The 21,829-nt window shown below is 33.3% G+C and overlaps 3 protein-coding genes across 4 annotated transcripts in view; 2 read left to right on the plus strand and 1 right to left on the minus strand.

Moving 5' to 3' along the window:
- Positions 1-7,892, minus strand: part of LOC142977806 (potassium channel subfamily K member 18-like) — a 158,921-nt gene extending 151,029 nt beyond the window's left edge. The window contains exons 1-2 of the mRNA XM_076121900.1: positions 7,564-7,892; positions 670-1,073 (exon numbers count right to left, since the gene is read on the minus strand). Coding sequence (XP_075978015.1) covers positions 670-904 — 235 coding nt within the window. The 5' untranslated portion in view covers positions 905-1,073; positions 7,564-7,892. The remainder of the gene's footprint in view (positions 1-669; positions 1,074-7,563) is intronic.
- A 369-nt stretch (positions 7,893-8,261) lies between these two features.
- Positions 8,262-18,387, plus strand: 128up (GTP-binding protein 128up). The gene is made up of 7 exons (XM_076121903.1): positions 8,262-8,458; positions 8,627-8,747; positions 9,266-9,441; positions 9,929-10,168; positions 10,631-10,799; positions 11,601-11,853; positions 16,823-18,387. The coding sequence occupies exons 1-7, from the start codon at positions 8,417-8,419 to the stop codon at positions 16,923-16,925; spliced, it is 1,104 nt and encodes a 367-aa protein (XP_075978018.1). The 5' UTR covers positions 8,262-8,416; the 3' UTR covers positions 16,926-18,387.
- A 382-nt stretch (positions 18,388-18,769) lies between these two features.
- On the plus strand, positions 18,770-21,545 carry LOC142977762 (uncharacterized). 2 transcript variants are annotated; one of them, XM_076121851.1, is made up of 4 exons: positions 18,770-18,910; positions 19,542-19,699; positions 19,897-19,963; positions 21,147-21,545. In XM_076121851.1, exons 2-4 carry the CDS (start codon positions 19,629-19,631, stop codon positions 21,528-21,530), a joined length of 522 nt encoding a protein of 173 aa, XP_075977966.1. In that variant the 5' UTR covers positions 18,770-18,910; positions 19,542-19,628; the 3' UTR covers positions 21,531-21,545. The 2 variants fall into 2 exon arrangements, with proteins under 2 accessions (XP_075977966.1, XP_075977965.1); XM_076121850.1 differs by lacking the exon at positions 18,770-18,910 and adding an exon at positions 19,053-19,271.
- The last annotated feature ends 284 nt before the right edge of the window (positions 21,546-21,829 follow it).

Consider the following 21,829-nt stretch of genomic DNA (forward strand, 5'->3'; position numbering starts at 1 on the left):
CAATTTAAGCCACTCAAAGCTATTCGAATTCCTACTATAATAATTACAAAGGGCTTCTTCCTCAGTACAAACACAAATTAACAGTAGTTTAAGCGATCAATCAATCAACAGTTAAGTGTGTCTCGTATTAACAATAGTTAACAAATGAGTAATCAACACGTACTTCTACTCACGTTTGAACTAAACCCGATATTAATATTAAACCAAGTTTATGTTGTACACGTATTAGCTTTATTGTGTGTTATTGTTACGATTAGTAACACTTTGAGCATTAAATAACTGAATGGCGAGAAACGGTTAACAAGCTCGAAGCTCAATTAAATTGAGGTCACTTTGTAATTCATTGCTTAGTTAGTCTTGAACCTTAATTTTCCACAGATTAATATTTCTTTCCAAATAATTATAAGCATTTTACTGCCTTCATGGCTTAGTGGTTTAGGTCGCGTTACCACTGCATCGGGAGGTCGTAAGTTCGATTCCCAAACGGAACAATTATTTTTGCGATCTACAAAGAGTTGTTTCGGAACTGGTTGTACTTTGTGTCCGTTGTTTGTATGCTTGTAAAAATCCCCGCGACGCGAGCAATGTTAGTAGCGGGAGTTGTCTTTTTCAAAGAAAAAATCAAGAATTTCCTGAAATGAAGTTATAATAGTAATATGACTTTCGTACCTGTTATAGCCCAAAGTTCTTTCAGGCACTCCTCTCTCGACCTCTGTATTGCGGACCTCTTTTGCACCTCCGGTCCCGACTCGAGGTACTCAAAGAGTACGGCACCAAGTAGTACGTAAATAACCACTAGAATCACTAGGCCAATTTGCGAGAATGCCGCTCGAGCACACCCGCTAGCGGCCCGCCGAATAAATCCTGGCCGCTCGTGTCCCTCCAACGACACTTCCGAAGACATAATTATTCGATTTTCAAATTCAAATTAAAAATTAAACATTTCACTTTTGGTTTTTAATCTCATTGTCTGTGTTTCGTTCATTGTTTTTAATCACCATTAAATATTTTCTACACGATTATTGAATTCTATTTTTAAGTTAGCGCTACATTTTCTAAACAGCCATTATAATCTGAAACAAGAAAAAATATATAAATATTAAAATTTAATGCTTATATTACTGCTACTTAAATTCTACAATTTGCTAGACATACAAGGAAGTGACTCCTTCAAGTGCCGAATTATGTCGTTCCCAATATTTTCTTGGAAGGATTGCGAATTCACAATAACTGGGTAAGTTCCTACTTATCTCATTCATTCACCGTTATTTTTGGAGGTGATATTACTATCGGTTGAACCAAGAAAATCCCTATCAATCACAATTAAAACTATAAATTATTAAGGATGATTAGCAAATTTATTTTAGAAACTATGTATGTATATTTTTAATGAAATAAAAATATACTAATCTTCAATTGTAATATATTTTTTACATTGTCTAACTTCAAACCCTATACGACTTTATGCTACAGTCCAACTGTTCGCCGAAACGCTTTCACAGTTCGAAAATCGAAGGACATAAACTTTCTCGCCCCAGTTAATATAACTTTTCTTACTTATAGTGGCTATTTATGGCACTTATTGTCAAAAGAGCTCCATTTTTATCGCCAGTACTATAATACCTAATTGGAATTCAAGTAAGTACGTGTTAGATCTAATTAGATGAAACTTGAAATTAAATACTGGTATTTTGAATTTAATTAGTCGTTTAGTATACGGCTTTGTTCTAAGATTAATCAAGATTCGAATTACTAAAGTAAATACAATCAAATCATTAGTTTAAAAGTAGAGTTTGAAACTGAAACGCTTCTGTGTAATGTTTTCGCTGATAAATAATATTATAAATTCAAAAGTGTCTTAGTACTAGTTATACCGAATATAAAGAAATATTACTTTTTAAGCTAAGACGATTGAATATAGAATTAAAAATATAATTTATGCAATATCTATGGCAGCTATTCTTTTTTCAAAACATATCTAAAACTTTCAAAAACCACCACACATACCAAATTCAAAAAATATAGAACACGCCACACGGACATCAAAAAGGAATGCATTCCTTTTCACGCATCGATTAAATGGTGACACAAAAATACCTGTCGCGTTTCTACCGGACCACCGAATCTATCAAAGCGACATTCGTACAACTATTGCAGATATTCGCGTCACGTACAAACACAGAATTTAATGATTCCTTCCCTTCTGTAATGGTACTTAATTGAATGATGCCACCCTTGGGATCGAGTTCAGGATGTGGATTATGATAGGTTTGTTTTAGTTATGTTTGATCGGAGAACATTGGTGCGGTTTATGGTATCGCGACACTGTTTGTACTTTATGGGTATCGTTTTACGTTGTATTTATCGTGTCTTAGTTTATTTGGCTGAGTATAACATTAAAATTATTGTAATTATGACTGATAGTTTTGGTTTAATTTATTAATTCTGTAAATATAACTACATAACAAGGCGTCAACAAATTGTGGTGAATTTTCATGAATGTATTGGAGAGTTTCCTAGCAGTTCAGAGTAAAGACAAGCAATACTTTTGACGGTATCGTTAAAACTCCGCCAGACTGTGCATCTAAAAAAATGAAAACTAATATGGAAATCTCTTAACCTAGAATCTTGTTCTTGTTCAAATTCACCTTAAAACTTTTTAACAGTAAGTTTACTTGGTGAAATGTAGAGTTTTGGACAACGAAATTACCAATTTTTACTATCTAAGCCAGTCGTTTAGATATTTCCACACTGTAAATTTGGTTCGTTTGTCCTTAAGAAAAAAAGGAATGGGCATAGACCACTTTTTTTAAGTTACCGAACACAAGTGAGAAAAAAATTAGTATTCTATTTTTGTAGCCATATCATTACTTGATTCATTTTGAAAAGAAACTTTAATTACTTATCCATAAAAAAGTGGATTTATAAATTTTATTAAAAATTTATCCTTTGGTTGAAAGTTATTCCAATAACGGTATCCGATTGCAATGTCCATCATATTTTTATTTCGTGATGGGAAAAGCTTGTCTGTATGAGGGGCATTAATAAATTATTTTCACAAGTTTACAACCTCGTAGAGATAGAGTTTGATATTTACTTTGTCATGTAGTCTCTGGACTCTATTTTTTATGTAGCTCTGTATCTTACCTATCTATATAATGTAATGTTAAGTAATTAATATATAAGTATCTACATTTCTTTTTATTAATAAATGAGTTAGAATCTTATCATTTAATTACTCACGAAAATGATTTGCACTGAGAATATAATAAAAAATAATTGAAGATAGAAATACCAATGTAAGTTTCTTAGACAAAAACGACATCGAAAAAGCTTATCACCGAAATTAATAGTTTAGGCGCTATTTATTACAAAGTTTTAAATTAAAAATTCTCTTCAAAAAAGCTTGTTAAACTAAAAAACATTTAATTAAATATCTGTCCTATTATTTTAAATCAGAGTACTGATAACATAAACTCATTATAACACGCTAATGACAGATTAAGAGAGCTCACGCACACGATTTGTCATTGAAATGTCAGTAATATTTTTTCCAATGATTAAAAATCCGATACAACACAGAAATACACGCAATCAATTAATTAGACTGTCTTTTTGACGAAAATAACTGTAATTATTGATCGAGATGTCAATTAGGAGGCAATAACCTCTTTAGAAACAAGTGACGTCTGTTGACAAGGTAAAGACAAGGTTTTAAGTCAATGATGTCTTAATTTCTTCAACCTACTCAATTACAGAGGTTTATGAGTTATGAATTTAATAATTGAAATTGACATTGTAAATGTTGAAGACGACACCAAAACAGGTGATAATATTAGGTCAATCAACAATTTTAATTCATTAATTTGTCCCCTAAAATATTTACAACCAAATAAAATCCCGACCGAAGACAAATAGCAAGAAAAGCCAATGACTTTAAAAAATCGGATAGAACTGCGTCGAAAATACCTGTACCTAATGATGATGACGATGATGATAATAATATAAACGGGATCAATTAAATGTCCAAGATTTTTAAGTGATGACGATAAAGCCTTAGCCTGAAAAACTTCATCGCGCATTTTTAAACTTACGGACTCTTCACAAAAAGACTTGAGGATATACATATTTTGCAAAAGCAGAGACTAGGATACTACGAAAAATTATATTTCACTGTTTATATTAGTTTGAATAGTTATTTGTATCATGTCTTACAATACCTTGTAGACGAATAACCCGCATAGTATTCCGGTAATATCCTTATCGGATCATTCATTGTCACGCTCAGCGGTAGACAAAGGCGGTGTTTTGACAAGTGGACCATTAGGGAGTGTTCTCACTAATTTGATTGATTGGCCGCAATTTGCGCGCACTATAGAATCTCTAAATAGTTTCGTCGGTTTAACATCCGCTTTCATAACGCCCCTTTATAATCAACTGGATCTGGTGCTGCTAGATTTATTGGCTTTTGAAATTGATGCCACCACAGCGAGCTGGCTAATTTAGGATTTTATCTTCGATGGTATTTCGCATTAAGAAGTATAGCAGTTGATTTTCGAACCATCACTAATTAAGGTCGATATAATTATCCGATTAGATGCGTTATTCTCTACAGCCGGCATTATCGAGTATCAAGAATTTAAAATTAAAAATGCATTGCAATAATAGTTTTTGCGACGCCCGCTTCAGGTGCTGGTCAGATTTTCATTCATACTCGATAGTTAGCCGATAGTCGATCGTGGGAGAAAATTGCGTTTCTGATATTATTATAGTAGTACTAATGTTTTCTCGTGTTATCCTCGTCTGAAATGTAGCCCCACACACTTAGTGATTTAATGATGCGTAGATGATGTACCGTAGGTGCCATCGTACACATTATTTTGATTAAGTTCAGATTAAGGAGATACCAAAATATACATTATGTAAGAAGATATTTAAGCGAATTCCTGCGGGTCAGTTTTTCAGTAACTTCAGTAGTTAGTTTGACCTATATTTTTACATCCCTCCAATTCATTCATTCCATTCAACTTTACCCTAAACCTTTGACACCCTTTACTCCTTAAGTTGTACCTTCAAAACATTCTATAACTTGTAAGTAAGGTATCATCGATCGAATTACAATCAACCTTGGTTCCGACGCCTCTTTGTTCAGTTCTTCATCAAAGACGGTAGATAAACGACGGATACAACCCACGGTAAAGGATGTAAATAAAGTTGCCTTGAGAATTATGTATTATAAATAACAAAGCGTTAGGTGATCGATGTATTGGGAATATTAAGAAAATACAGTTAGGTAGGGCCAAATTCGAATTAATAATAAATTGGATAAGATAAGGTTTCCTGTGATACAAGACTACGACCAAGATACGGTACTGTTTTTTAAGTTTGTAAGGCTTTAATTTCATTTTGTAAAAAAAAACTTTGTACTGAATGGATACTACATTCTGACGACCAGTGAATAAATCTGCTAAAATTCTAAATTATAATTTCTATGATGTCGAAATTTTGAAGAAGTAATTTTATTAAAAAATCGTCCTTCTACTTGTGAACACTCTCTCACTTTGAATCTTCGGTTCAAACAACTATTTTGGTAAATTTAAACATAAATGTTACCAGTTAAAACCGTTTTCAAATTTAGTTTCCTATGTCTCGGTAGTCTCGTGAGACGCACGCGAAGTTTCGGCGAGCTTATTTCGTCGCAACTGAATCGATATATTTCCTAGCTCGCTACCGGTTGCTTAAAATACGAGTACATTATACAGGTAAATATATTCTACTGACTTAATGTAGCTAGAAGTTTGTAGGGATTGTAATAAGTGACGTTTTTTGGTCTTTGCTTACCGGAAAAGGCATTATTTTATGTAGATATGTCTTATTGTAGTTATTATGTCTAGAATGCTTTAGGATTAACGCAAATCACAGTTTAATAGTGGAATCAGAATTTTGTTGTTGAAGACGTGTGCAATTAAATACCCTGGACTTCACCACGACGCTATTTAAAATAATGCAAGATAATAATAATATATAATGTTATGTTTTTGAAGCCGGCGCTGCTCTTCTTTTTGGGGATTCGTCTTGGACAAAGTGGATAAAGCTAAAAAGATGTTCATTTACTTAGTTATTCAATTATAATAGAATGATGACTTCACAGTTAACATACGGTTCATATAACTGTTGTAAATAAGTAAATTTTACTATGCTAACTCTATCAAAAAATTAGAAAATTTATTCAATTTTAGGGGTATAATTGAAAATATGGATTTCATAGTACATAGTCGCTCTTAGTCTTTAACATAATTTTGAAAACGTGACGCATTGTGCGATATGAATAATAGTTCATGACATAGAGCTACACAGGTACACACTGGTGTGTCTACATTCTGGAATGAATAGACAGCTTTACATACCTCTTAGGAAATAACACTCTATTATGTTATTACCAACGCCACCGCAAATAATTCCTGAATTTTCCTACATATAAATTATTTGTCTTCTACATTTTATATACCTAGTATACAAATTCTAGGTCAATAAATCAGGCATAGTTTTGCTAACGTAGGCACAATGAAATGATGCCTTTGCCCATAAATCCGTAGCTGTTCGACGTTGACATTGACAACTTGCGAACAACGCAACCTTACATGAAGACGTTTGATTTATTTGTTAGTAAGTTCGTGTAATAACTGACTTCATTTATTTTTAGAATAAGTTTTTTTTTTAGAGTTTACGTACATAATATCACGCCTGTTACCTATACCCAATGGTGTAGGCAGAGGTGTATGAAATACCCACATTTCGCCATTAACAATTTCAGTCCCATGTAATAGGGTCGAGGGCCTCCATAGCATAGCGCGAGTACTTCGGGCTACTATTGAGAAATACCGTACCTGAGACCTCATGACCATCAGTCGGATACACTACCGACCACGCCATAGAGGCAGCCAAGAGTTAATGTTAATTTTATAATATTTAGGTTTATGAGGGCATGCAAAGTGCCCAACTCGCATTTAACCAGCAGCGTGGTGGACTCAAGGCCTAACCGCTCCCCATCGTTTGGGAGGAGACCCTTGCCCTGCAATGGGACTCCTCGTGTCATTATTATAGTACCTTCTATGATAAGAGAGCCTAACACTTGCCGTACCTAAGTCTCCAGAAATTATTGACATACATTTTATTTAATCAAGTATTTTCTAATTTAGTGCACCACAAAATCGATAAAACATTAATAAATATACAAATTCGTGTAGACATAATATTTTCAAAAAAACATATTTAATTATGATTCCAAAAAATCAAAAATTTTAGAAACACTCCTACTTTTTTCATATCATTAAATACTAATAATAACGTCTTTTTATGGAAACTAATTCATTATGTGGCAGGGGTAAATACCTACCTATAATCGTTCTCTTTAGGATAAAATAATTTATTTATAAAATAAACAGTTGGAGCGAGAAGTAAGGGCACTCTTTCACTTTGTTTTAGAAATCCTATTTACTTATAATAAAACGGCAAATAGTTTGTGGTAAAATTATTCTTAAGTATAACAAAAATATAACTTACCAAAAAGTTAGTAAAAGTTGTTTAAGATACTTTAAAATCCTCTTTAGTTACTAATTTACTATTAATATTATATTTATATCACACAAGAATTCTAAAAACTATTTACAGCAACTATTTACACGAAAAACTTACAGACTAAGCGAAAATCCCTAAACATCACATTGAGTACGAATAAACCACATTAAACTAGCGAAAAACATTTTTCCCGACTTGAGTTTACGTTCGTAACTTATCAAGTCAGCCCGTGAACGACCGAGCCAGCAGGACTTCGCGACGCCTAAGGTAATACTGAGGCACGTATCCAACATACCCTACAAACAGTTTTCCACTGTTCCTTTCCTTACGATGCGCAAACCTGCGGGAGAAGCATTTCCACGTGATAACGTTCGTGTTTAAAATATGAGCATAGTGCCATCTTGTGAGTGGTGCACAAAGTAAATCTAGTGTTACACAGTGACATGAGACGTTTTGTTTCAAAAAATTGATCATAGATGGCGTTATGTAGACGGGAACTACAAACTCTGCATTCAACATATTTTATTATTTTCCTAAATATATTTTTTATTTTAATACCATTTACTAAACAATAAATTTACAAAATAATTGTGAAAAATAAATGCGGAAAATATTTATAACTACATCAGACACAGATGGCGCTTACCACCAAAAATAATCTGTCACTTGTGAAGTTGGCCGGATCTGTCAATTTCAAGTTCTGGAAAATTGTACACGAACTGAGATTGACACGCTTACCATCTATTTTTGTATTAACTGTAAAAACTAATAACTTATTTAATAACATAATTGTTGTTCCTGTTGTAATAAGTGAACTCGTAAAAAGGAAACCGCAAAAATGAGTACTATACTGGAGAAAATTGCCGCTATAGAGTCCGAGGTTGGTTGATGAGGTTATGATCTAAAATAAGGATGATTTTTATGAAATTACAGCAAAAATACAATACAACTAAAATCATTCTTTTAATATTTTACAGTAGAATCTATATAAATGTTTTGTTCATAAATAATTGGCCACGAAACTAAAAAAATATTTTTTACCTTACAGATGGCTCGGACGCAAAAAAATAAGGCCACTGCATTGCATTTAGGTATACTAAAGGCTAGATTAGCTAAGTTAAGACGTGAACTGATCACTCCCAAAGGCGGCGGCGGGGCGACCGGCGAAGGTAAATAAAAACTTTACATCTGTTAACCTTTCTTTAAAATATTGCTCTTACAAACAGTACTTGTAATAAATCGTGTATTTTCACTGTTAAATACTATTTCTAAAACATTTGTTAAACTATTACTGAGATTAGTTACTGTTAACTATTAATACTTGATAATTTATTAGACTTTGACATTTACTTTGTTGTTACTAATGCAGTAATTTAAACTTCTCAAACTTAAGACTATAGCATAAACCTCATTGATTATAATGCTGCCATTCTTCAAAACTTCAATTTTTTAATCATAGAATTCCCACCTCTATCTATTGAACAAAATCCAACCAAGTTGTAAGTGTTATAAAACTACTGAGTACCTAGTCCACTTCTCTAAACACTAAACAGTCTATATAATTGAAAATAACTGGCAAAAGCTCACCACCAAAATTATTTACCCCAAAAATATTTCATTTGTACTATTGTTTCATGGAGCTGAAAATAAAGGGTTATTGATTTACTTAATATTGTCTATGTTCCAGGTTTCGACGTCGCCAAAACTGGTGATGCCCGTATCGGGTTTGTAGGCTTTCCCTCTGTAGGAAAGTCAACACTACTGTCCAATTTAGCAGGAGTGTACTCTGAGGTGGCAGCGTATGAGTTCACAACGCTGACCACCGTGCCGGGCTGTATTAAATATAAGGGTGCTAAAATTCAGGTAAACTTTATGTTATAGAATAGATTTCATACTGCTGCTGACCTATTTTTCTTCTTAGTGTTGTTAGTAAAAGTTGAGATAATTAGACTACTACTATATTATAGTGGCTAGTTGTGTTTAATCTAAAAAATCTGTAGTAAGTTCTAAGGCTAAACTATGTTTAAAGCACTGGTATTTTCTTTAATCCTTTGCATAATGCTAGAACACTGGTGAAGAGTCAAAGTTCATGACTTTACTCACTCTTTAACAGATGTCTATGAATGCCACTTGCATACCCTACGCAATGACTCGAAATTTTACTGCACAGAAGACTCAAAATATCGAATTTCCGCCTCACACAAGATTGTTTGAGGCAGAAATTCGATATTTTGAGATCAAACAATGCGATCATTGTTACTGTATAGATGCAAGCAGTAATACAAGTTAATATGCACTATAAAATAATCACATACATTATACTTAACTTTTCCAATCTTCCTATTTCCAGTTGCTAGATCTTCCCGGTATTATCGAAGGCGCGAAGGACGGCAAGGGTAGAGGTCGTCAAGTGATAGCCGTCGCGAGAACCTGCAGTCTCATCTTCATAGTACTAGACGTACTGAAACCTCTACAGCACAAGAAACTTCTAGAGCACGAGTTGGAAGGCTTCGGCCTGCGGTTAAACAAACAACCACCAAACATACACTTTAGGAAAAAAGATAAGGGTGGAATCAATTTGAATACTACTGTAAGTACTGGAACCATTGTTACATTATTTATTTTTATAGTTTAGCATTAAAAGCTAAGTGTTTTCAAATTTGCCGTTTATGTAGGTGTGCTAAAAATGTAGGCAGCTCAGCAATGATTATTGAACCATTGTTTATGACGATAATAAAATTATTTTGTGCATTAAATACAAGAGAGAACCTGCACGCCTAAAAGCTCTTCAAGCTCTTCTTAATTGCAAATCTAACTTACATTTGGCCTGCATACACCCAAGGCGTAATTATAATATTTAAAAAAAAAACAAAGCCTTGCCCATGTATGTGTGTAACAATATCACCGCTACAAAGTGTTAACATTCGTTTGTATGTCATAATAAACTAAGATATTTAAATGTAAGATACTATTTTTGAGATTAATTCTTTGAATATAATATAATTTCTTCTACCACGTAACTTGTCATTATCATTGTTTTGTTCCCATACAGTGCCCACAATCAGAGTTGGACATAGAAACAGTGAAGACAATTCTATCGGAGTACAAAATCCACAACGCGGACATAACGCTGCGGTACGACGCGAACAGCGACGACCTCATCGACGTTATTGAAGGAAACAGACTTTACGTACCCTGCATCTATCTGCTCAATAAGATTGGTATGTAGCTATTGCCATTTCCAATATTATACCTTCTAATAGGGATAGATTGATAGATTTACCACTCTTGTAATCTTCGATTGTAATTCTTGTATAAGATTAAGGTTTTGAAGCCTAAACAATGAGAAATATCAGATATTGTTGCCAGTATATAATGATTAAAAAAGATATGACAATTAATGACTGACAATATTGATTTTTTTGTGTCGTTTCTGTAACTCTTCGGAATACTAATTAATATTTTTAATCTAGTTATGTATTAATTGCATTTCAATTTATACATTATGTGGAAATAACATTTAGCAACCACAACTAAACAATTCATAAGATAGCATTATCTAAGATTACATCATTTTAATACATACATAAAGCAGTGATTACTTTTAAAAATCAGGTCACTTGTAATTATAGTTTAAGTAGATTATCACTGAAACAATGTTTGTGATTTACAAAAAAGACCAGTATTGATGTGCAAGGCACATACCTTTATCATATCACATCAATGTCCATTTAGAGTAAAATAACTCACCTGGGCGTCTACTAACTAAGAACCTGAAAGCACCACCCAATTCAGAAATTATTCTTGACCATGTAATCAACACCTCTTACCCCTGGTTTCTGAGTACATTTAACGGTAGTTTGTCTATTCGATAACGTTTTTTTGTATGAGTTTTAACACTATTGAATTGATAAACTACCGATATAGATAAATGTACCTCAGAAACCGGGGGCTAGTCAACAGTCAATTACAGTTAATCTACTATTAAAATGTACTCAATAGAAACTATATTACAATTCCAGATCAAATTAGCATAGAAGAATTGGACGTAATCTACAAGATTCCCCACTGCGTGCCCATCTCGGCTCACCACAAATGGAACTTTGACGACCTACTGGAGAAAATGTGGGAATACTTGAAGCTCATCAGAATATACACTAAGCCTAAGGGCCAGCTCCCTGATTATAATGCACCGGTCGTACTGCACGCGGACAGAACGAGTGTCGAAGACTTTTGTAATAAACTGCATAGGTCTATTGTTAAGGAATTTAAATAGTAAGTACATATTCAAATAAGATTTATTTGCGGAAAATATGGTTTACAAAATATTTAATAGGTATTACATATTTTGTCATGAAGCTTACTGTATTGTATTTAATAGTTATTGGTTTATGCGCATACGGATGACGAGATATCCATGCGCGCGGGTGTCATGGGCTCGATTCCATGACACCCGCGCGTACAAATATTTTATATGGATAACTTTAGAGATTAATGTCATTTTAACAATATGGGGTTGCTTTTACTAAGTTTAGAGAAATACTTACGTAACATCACACCTTCTTTATCCGGGAGGAGACCCGCGCCCAGCAGGGGATAGTAATAGGATAAAAGAAAATAAAATTATCACACCTGTTACTCCCAAACGTGTTGGCAAAGATCGATCACAAACATCCATGGTTTGCTATTAACAATGCCATGCTTAGGAAATTGGCTGCTTTAAACACCTATATATGATAAGAGTAGTAATGAAACAATGAAAACGGTTTTAAATATTTAATTAGGCACTTGTTACATAAGCACTGCTTTCGACTGTTGTCATGAACACAATGACAGAAGGCACATTCGTTGCAACTCATACCAAAAGTGTTTTAACCATATTTCAACAATACATCCACAACATGCGGATACAAAACTTTATAAGCATTACGTCCCCACACAAAATCTAGATGATTAAACTTTTCATCACTAACCACATGATATTTGACAACATTTGGCAAAACATCTCTCAACCTTTCAACATCTTTAATACCTAAGATCTTATCACCTTTACCAGTAAACAAAGCCACTTTAGTCGTTGTTCTAGTTAGATTATAAACAGGCGGATCCGGGGACCCGTATATAGCATTATTGTCAACTCCATAATCAAAATGGACAAAATTATTTCTTTGAAAAATATGCATGTAGTGTTCCAAATTCTTTTTACTTGTACCGGCCGGGAAATGCCCTAATATTGTTAAAAAGAACTCTGGCTCGATATTTTCTCGGTTATGGCCAGCAATCATTCCTAATAAAGTCATACATAAGTGATACCCTATTATATCTTGAGTGCACATTACGTCTATTATCTTCTTTAATGGCGAATCGTATCCTATAAATTCCTCTATGCCTAAAGCATCAAATAAATCTTTTATGATTTGTGCAGATTGTAATAGACCATTTACAACTGGACCAGTATGTGTTAAGAAACAAACAGGTGATAATCCGACGAAAAGCTTAACTTTCTTATTATATTCCGGTAAATCAGATGTCAAAGCGAAGAAAGCTGAAGATCCTTGCGAATGTCCAATAACACTAAGTTGGTTTTGACCAGTTTTGTTCAAGATGAAGTCTATAGTAGATTTATAGTCGTATACGGCCATTTCGTGCAAACTGTATTTCCAAAACTGCTCATCTTTATCTGGATTCAGTGATACATGCCTTCGGGAGTATCTATTCCCTCTAAAATTCATGGCCCACATATCGAAACCTTGTTCTTCAAGCATATAAATCAATGACGTGTTTCCTCGTAGCATAAAATCATCAGACGTTATAGTAATCCCATGGCCTATTAAAACGATTTTGTTTGTCTTTTTTGGTATTCGAAATAATTTCAATATGTACCCATCTTCGGTTAATACGTCGTATTCTTCGGCTTGTCTTATGTACTTTGCGGCTAAGCCCTTGAAGTCTAGTAAACCGTCCGATGTCCGCCGTATTTGGGTAGAATCCACACTTAGAATATTTAGGACACTTTTTTCACTGACTGCGTAACCGTTTGATCGGGCACTTATTAAAGGAATTATTTCTACGCATAATACACAAAGTAATATAATCTTCATATTTTAATTATAACTTTATATTATGGACTATTTTTAGATTATATAATATACAAGACGAGCGTTTAAAATAATGGTTTATATGAGACTGATGCGAATTGTAAAGATATAGGACTACCGGATAAAATATACTATTGTAAAATGATTTACGATCGTAACTTAAGGTACTAACATAATGATATGTAAATTAATTCCTCTATACTTCTTAACCTATTAAGAAAAACAGTTAGATAATTAATTACGTGCTACGATAATTGTGTAGTAACGATTATTCTTTATGGAAAAAAATATTTCAATAATGATGTAAAAACAAAAACGCGGAAAAACTTGTTATCATTGAACAATTTTTTTTTATTTAGCCATTGATGCTTAATCTACCCGCCTTTTACGAGAGTACTTTTATGACTCGTCTTTGCCTTAAAGTTTTATTTTTAGATTATTTTATTATTGTAATAAATTATAAAACACACTTTTTCAAGGTATCAACTTTATTGTAACAACTTTTAAATCATATTTAATCCATGTACACGCACCGTCATCGTGTCAATGCTATGTCGTTGCCATAGAATTTTTTTCTTATTTATTTCCACATCCATTGCTGTGGAAGTTGGCTAGTATGATAACAATGTAAAGTCAACGCAGTGATGGTGCACGTACACAAGCTCTTACGCTGAACATTTTTTTTAAATATTATTTATATTTATTCAAAACATCAATAACACAAGGATATAAAACAATATGCGCGTTCAAACCCCACAAGTAATCAGAATGTGTAAATTTATCATCACTCACTGTATTATACACTACATTAGGCAGATCATTCTTCAATCTTTCTGTATCTTTTTCACTTTCAATAAGGTCGTTTTTTGCACCAAATAACACGACATTACATGTTACATTCTTTAAATTATATAAAGGAGGATTATCTTGGCCGTATACAGCATGATTTGACTCCCCATAATCGTATTGAGCGAACCTATCGTTGTTCCCAATTTGCACATAATGTTCTAGAAGTTTCCTGCTCGTGCCCGCTGGGAAATGTCCCAATATAGTATGAAGGGTCTCTTGGTCTATATTCCCATATTCATATCCACTTATTATAGCCACTAATCCATTGACACACAATTCGTATCCTACAGCACCTTGAGAACAGATCAATGCTGCTAATTTCTGACTTAAAGAATTATATCCGAACAATTCATTGATGCCAAACAGTTTTAGTACATCTGCGACGGCCGGTCCTAGTTTGATCAACGTTTGTAGTCCTTTACCACTGTTCGCTACATAACAAGCCGGTGCCATAGCTATATAAACTTTAATCTTTTGATTATATTCCGGCCTCGTTGATGTTAACACAAATCCTGCGGCACTGCCCTCCGAATGTCCAATAAGCCGTAACTGCTTTTCACTAGTTTTGTTCAAAACGAAGTCTATTACAGCCGCTAAATCGTAATACCCATGCTCCTGAACGCTAAAGTCCCAGTACGATGGGCTTAGATCAGGATTGAGTGTTTTGTGTCGTCTCGAATATCTCGTGCCGCGGTAGTTTATCACCCATATATCAAAGTTTAACTGAGCCAACATATAAATGAGAGAAGTCTTCCCGAGTAGCAAGAAATCGTCTGACGTACTGAAAATCCCTGGGGATAGTAACACGACACTACCATTACCTGGTATTCGGTATACTGTAAGTATACATCCGTCTTTGGTAACCACATCGTATTCCTCCGCTGGTCGCACGTATTTGATCGCTAATCCTTTGAAATCCAGCAAACCGTCTTCAGATATTTTCGTAATGTTAAAAGGATCGGGTAATTTCACAATATTAGCCAAGTCTTCCAACGGCTTAAGTTCGGCTTTCACAACGTCTTGAAACAGTGAGCCGAAAAAATCGGCTTGACTTCTATGGCAGAATAAAATTATAGCCAGTATTAACGAATTCATGGTTGTCGTATATTTGATCCAAATGTTTAGTTACAACCATGCTACAGCTAATAAATACTGAGTTAGAAATTAGGGCCAAGTTGTTGGAATAATGAGTTATTTAATTTAGTTATTTTATTCGAAGTGTTGTCTTATCAATTGAAGGCATACAACATTTAAAAACAATTACAAGTAATTGTTAACATAACATTAAATCATGTAATTGTTAGTCATTTTAGTCAATGATATTTCTTTGATAATACATACATAATATCACGCCTGATATACCCGAATATGTAGGCGAAGTAGAGGTGTATGAAATACACACACGTTCCGCCATTAACAAACGAAGCCCAATTTAAACGATATAATTCTGTTGGTATTCTGAAACCATAATTGTCTAGTTTTGATAAAATAATGCACATTAGAGCATTAAATGAAACCTATTAGAATATAAACAAAAACAATCCTACTGAGTTACTTTTCATTAACTTGGCTCTAACACCATCCCGTAACAATCCTTTAATATAATTTACAGATATTACAAAATAGATGACAATATTTATTCAGCTTTATTCATATGTTTACAAGTAATATTCATATTGTGATATTAATAGCAAATAATTATATAAAAACAATAACATATACCTGGCCTATAACCACATATAAAAATAGCATGAAGGTCGTATTTTTTGTCATAATTATTCATAGCCCTATTAACCTTTTTATATCATCAAAAGGTACCAGTTTCTAATTCAATTTTGTGATAAAATAAAAACGATAATTTATTCTCAATTCATTAGTTGTTTGCGCAAATGGGAACATTATTAACATAACAAGCAAAAGTACGTGAAATATTTAACTGAACTATGTCATTCCTTTAAATGTTGGAGTTACTATGAGTTGTATATACAGTTGGTTTAAAGAAAAACATTCCTAAGTACTTTATATTTTATATTCTGACCCTTTAAGGTTTAAAGTTAGATAATCTGTTACAATTTTGAAATACTAGTATAAGTTGGAGTAAAGGCTTTTGCCCAGCATTGGGACACATAAAGGGCTCACAAAAAAAATACAATTATTTTTATTTTAACCAAATTAATTGCCTAAAAAATAATGACTACTGACACTCGTATGCTTGAATTAAAACATTTTTTACCCATCTGCCTAATAAAACCTGCATGTTTCTACATACATTAACCATGTCTTTCTTTCTTCCACAGTGCCCTTGTGTGGGGATCCTCCGTGAAGCATCAGCCACAGAAAGTGGGCATTGAACACGTACTAGCCGACGAAGACGTCGTCCAAATCGTCAAGAAAGTCTAACTGTCATTCTGTATACTGAATATATGAAGATATATATTTTTGCGAAACGAATAAGAAATACAATTTTAATATTTTGAGTATCTGAAAAATGGTTGTGAATTTTGAATAACATAGTATCAATCATTGACCTAAATTGAAGAACCTTTGTTTGCCTAATCTAGATAATTAATTCATGTTATTTATTCGAGTAACTAGGTACCTACTATGTTAACGATTTGGTACACCAGACTTTTCTTATCTTACTTATTTTATAAATACTTTACTTTTCGGATCTTTAAATGGAATGTTTGGGTTCTCACATAGACAAAAATGTTGTAAAAATTCTATGACTCGCTAAATAAGAGCGTAATACATTAACAGCATTACAGACACAAAACATATGTATGTGAAAAATGCATTGCTTAGTTGGTATGTTAAAATTGTATATCCTACCTTAAAAAGTGCTGTTTGAAGTTACCTAATAGCGTCTTGCAACCATTCTTCAGATACTCAAAATTTTGTTATCGTTGTAAACGAAAATTCTATCTAAGGCATACGTTTTTACTTTGTTCTTAACACTTTTTGTCTTGCATTTAACATAAGCCAAACTTCGAGCCTCAAAACGAAATATTTCATAATAATACAATGTAAAGTACTTTATTTATGTATGGTAATGTATTGTTTTATATGACAGTGAAAAGGGGCATCCCAATTACGTATAAGTTTATGATTGTTTGGTTTTTTGCCTGTGAAATTGATATGTTAATTAGTTCAGTGAAACCTGTTACCTCCTTTCTATTATCATTAAAAGCCGGTCCCGCTCATTTCGATCTGAATGAAAAGAGACCTAGATATTGCCTCGCGAGGCTGCTCGGTCGGTCAGGACCCAGCTAATGAGGCGCCCATGGCCAGTTGTGCTCGCCTCACGGTCAACGGTCAGTTAAGGCAGCAATGTTTAGCCAGGAAAGATAGATGGATCTATACTGGCATTGAGGCTGACTGTCTCAGTGCTTCGAAGGAAAATCGGACCAGGATGTTAATAACTAAGATTACTGTCAGGGAGCCATGCCAAAGGTCCTCTTTAGACTTGAATTACTTTTTCATTAACCATAATGAAGTGGAAAAAATGACAATATCTTTAATGGGCAATTTAATAATTGGGCAAGGCAATAAAATAATTTTTCTTTTATGGGCAATTTTAGTTGTTATTGTAACTAAAAATTAATTTCAACTGGCTGTTATAAGGTTCCTGGTTTTACTGAACTCTAAATTGAACATAAAAACAACCTTGTTATTGCGAACTATAAAAAATATTTAGGACATTTGTATTTGTATAGTTTATCGAAGTAATATGCTAGTGATATATCCGATCGTTCCTAAATAGTTAAGGCGAAATCCGACCAGTCTAGATTTATGCTGTTTGTCAATGAACTGGGATGTTTATCTTGTGTTGTACAGAATGCTCATTATAAATATATTTAAAATCAAATGCTGTTTTATTATATCCTCTTATTCAGTGTGAAAGACTGCCTGTTACGCTTTCACACCTATATCAAACAGTCGATTTTGATGAAAATGCAAGGAAACAGTTAAAGATCTGTTCTGAAGCAGTCAAAAATGTAGGTTGTTTTAATGAAACGCAAGCATATTAATATTGATATTATATAGGTTCATAACTAACTAAATCAAATAATTTAATGCATTCTAAGTTTTATATACACCTACCTACCAATGCAGGAATTGCACGGCAACTTGAATGGGAGAAGTTTAAGCAGCAAAACCCACCTGTTATTGACCTATTCATTCACTGAGATTGGGAGACAAATAAGGAATTATTTTTATTGGTTAACTATTAAGTGGATTCGATCAAATTTGCGCTAGTTTGGATAATGAGATTAACATTCACTTTAACCTAACTCAAATGCATTTGAATTCGAAACTGTCGGTCCGTGGTCGGGAGTAATAGTAGGAATAGTGGGAATGGCACCGTAAATAAAACAAAATCGGTAAGTATTTGATTTTAATATTCAATAGAACTTTCAGAACACAATATTCTTTTGATGTATATTTAAAAAAAAACACAGTTAACAAAATTTCAAACAAGGATGAATACGTAAATGCCTTTGCCTACAAACCTACTAAACGTTTTTAAAGTTAGGTTAGGTGTCAGTTAGTTAAGATGTAATAAATACAAATACGTTTTTATTTAATTGTGTAGTGTAGTCTTTTTGAGTTATTGTGTAACTGTTTAGCAAGGAACCTAGTAAATAAGTATTTAAACCTATAAATATTGTGTAAGACCAGTTGTTACTTGAACAGTGTTTGTTTACAAAAATGACATCTTTCGAAAATTTGACGTCTAGTCAAGTAAGTAGGATCTATTTAGCTGCAATAGCTGATTGATGATATATTATTTGAATACATTGAATTATTTATATTTGAGATCAAGATGTTTATTCGGTTTATTATTGTATTCCGTTATTTTTGTTACTAGTAGCACAGCGCCATCTATTGATCAACCAGTGAATTTCTTGTGGTAGTTAGCTCGTTTTTCAAAGATAATGTCAGGTGCTGTTATTCATACTAGTAACAATGAGATGTTACAGATGGCGCTTTGATCAAAATTATATTTTTCAGAAATCTCGCGCCGCTTTGCATCGAGATGTACGGGCTATTTGCACGGAAACCTGCCATTTCCTTGGATTGGAAATCTCAAAATCCGCTATGGAAATTGTAGCGGAACTTGTTTACAAGAAATTATCTGTCTATGGGACAGACTTGGAGGCTTTTGCAAAGTTAGTTCCGTTATAGCAAGTACTTGTTTCAGGCTGTTACTGAACTTTAAAAGCAGATTAGATTTAAAAGTATATTCTGTAAAACGCTTATTATTATAGATTATTATTTTTAATTTTATTTTATCGCAATCCTCACAAAAAACTGCATCGCAGTCGATCTTTATAGTTCTATTTAATAAAAATGTTTTTTTCCACAGACACGCAAAACGAGCGTCAATCACTTCTGAAGATGTGAAACTATTAGTTAGACGATGTCCTTCTCTGGTAATATTTATATTTTAGTAATCATCTGTTATTAAATTTAATAATCATTGTGAAGTTCATTAAGAAAGTTTAAGACTAAGTAAACCCCTTATATACCCCAAAAGCAAAATGAAGTGTGTAAGTTTTTTTTGTGTGCGGTTATTGGTCTGTTTGCACCGTTTAAAAAAATTGCTTAGGCGCTTGTAGATCGTGAGTTGCCTGCTATCATATTTGAATTGCAATCGTTTTAGTTGCCCCTTTATCACGCAATAATTTAAAAGCAAGGAAAAGGGTTCATGATCTTTTCTTTACTATTCTCGTGAATTAAAATATTTTTAATGTATCTATTTCGATTTTAAACAGGAGTATTTAATCAAAAACTAAGGACTCTAAGGGGCTTCAGGAATTCAGGAGTTCTGTTGCTTATAACCTATGCCTAGCATTTAATTCTCTCTATGCAAAATATTATTAAAATCGGTTCAGCGGTTTTGCTCTGAAACCGTAACAGACAGATAAACAAGCAGACAGACTTGCGTATATACTTTTATATTTACTTACTTTATACAATTAGTATAGGTTCTAAAGTAAAACAGGATAATACCAAACTACAAACCAAAGCTGAACAAAAAACCTCACCTCATTAAAACATCTCACTTATAAATCACTAAAAAGCCAACGTGCGAAACCCATGAATCGGATTCCAGTTATATTAACAACGATTTTAAATTTAAATTCAACGTTGAATCTTTAAATAGCTGTGTGATGGAGCCGTTTATTTATGCAATTGATGTTTTCGCGACCAAATGATATGCCTAATTGACTTCGAATTACAGCACGTACAATTTGATGAACTAATCGGTGGCTGTCACGATTTGAGCCTTGTGTGTGCACGTTGTCAAATGCAATTGGAAATAGTATTAATAATTTACGATATTTTGTATTGATTATGATTGTTATTTACTAAAGGATGGATAGTGCTGGTGATGAAATATCGAAAATTGAATATTGGAAGCGCTTTCTAAAATCAGCTAAATATATTTTTCTTTTTTTTTGGATCCTTAATCATTATTTGTATCCATTTCTCCTTCGTCCTTTTTTATCTGGCGAAGTATAATACGCTACAACTTAAATTATATCGTAACATAAGCAATACGAACTATTTTTTTTAACATATAATACTTATTCAATCATTCGTTTATTCCAGAAAACCCATCTAAACTCAATAGCGCCGACTGCACCAAACTCAAAAGAGAAGAAACGCAAGACTATAGCGTCACGGCAATCAGAAACACCGACTCCAAAAACAAGAGAACCAGAAAAGTCTACAGAATCAGACAATACAATATCCAAATCCAAGAACACAGACATTCCGACTTCAAAGAAAAACACAGATATACCGACTTTAAGTAAAAACTCAGATATTCCGACTTTAAGCAAAAACTCAGATAATCCGACTTCAAAATCGAAAGAATCAGAGTCGGTGTCGAGTTTAAAAGAAGATAATATACGACGTACGAGTACATACCGTGAAGAGGTCGACAGTTTGTTCATTGATGATGATAATATGATTGATTTGACTTTTGATTAAATAAGTTGAACTTTATCCTGCTTTTTATTCTTCCTTGAAAATTAAGTCCCTCTTTAATTTCTAAATCACCCTAACAACGAGTGACTTTTTTTTTAACTCAAGCGAGGTTTAGTTCCAGTGGCGCAATATTCTGCTATTATCCACTATGAACAATCGGCAAAGTTATTTTATTTTTTTATTAATGTTCAACCTGATAATACCTGCTGCCTCTGAACGCGCTACATTACTCAATTCATTTAAAACAAAAAAATATATGTTCTGTTCTTTCGAAGCAACTGTGTAGCACTTACTAGGATCAT

This window comes from Anticarsia gemmatalis, chromosome 13 (genome assembly GCF_050436995.1).
Source record: "Anticarsia gemmatalis isolate Benzon Research Colony breed Stoneville strain chromosome 13, ilAntGemm2 primary, whole genome shotgun sequence".
Lineage (NCBI taxonomy): Eukaryota > Metazoa > Arthropoda > Insecta > Lepidoptera > Erebidae > Anticarsia > Anticarsia gemmatalis.

Excerpts from the sequence above, each read along its gene's own strand:
- LOC142977762 (XM_076121850.1), top strand. The coding sequence starts at position 19,239 with ATGACATCTTTCGAAAATTTGACGTCTAGTCAA. Across the intron at positions 19,700-19,896 it reads GACTTGGAGGCTTTTGCAAA|ACACGCAAAACGAGCGTCAA; the intron begins GTTAGTTCCGTT and ends TTTTTTCCACAG. Across the intron at positions 19,964-21,146 it reads TTAGACGATGTCCTTCTCTG|AAAACCCATCTAAACTCAAT; the intron begins GTAATATTTATA and ends CGTTTATTCCAG.
- 128up (XM_076121903.1), top strand. The coding sequence starts at position 8,417 with ATGAGTACTATACTGGAGAAAATTGCCGCTATAGAGTCCGAG. Across the intron at positions 10,169-10,630 it reads GAATCAATTTGAATACTACT|TGCCCACAATCAGAGTTGGA; the intron begins GTAAGTACTGGA and ends GTTCCCATACAG. Across the intron at positions 11,854-16,822 it reads ATTGTTAAGGAATTTAAATA|TGCCCTTGTGTGGGGATCCT; the intron begins GTAAGTACATAT and ends TTTCTTCCACAG.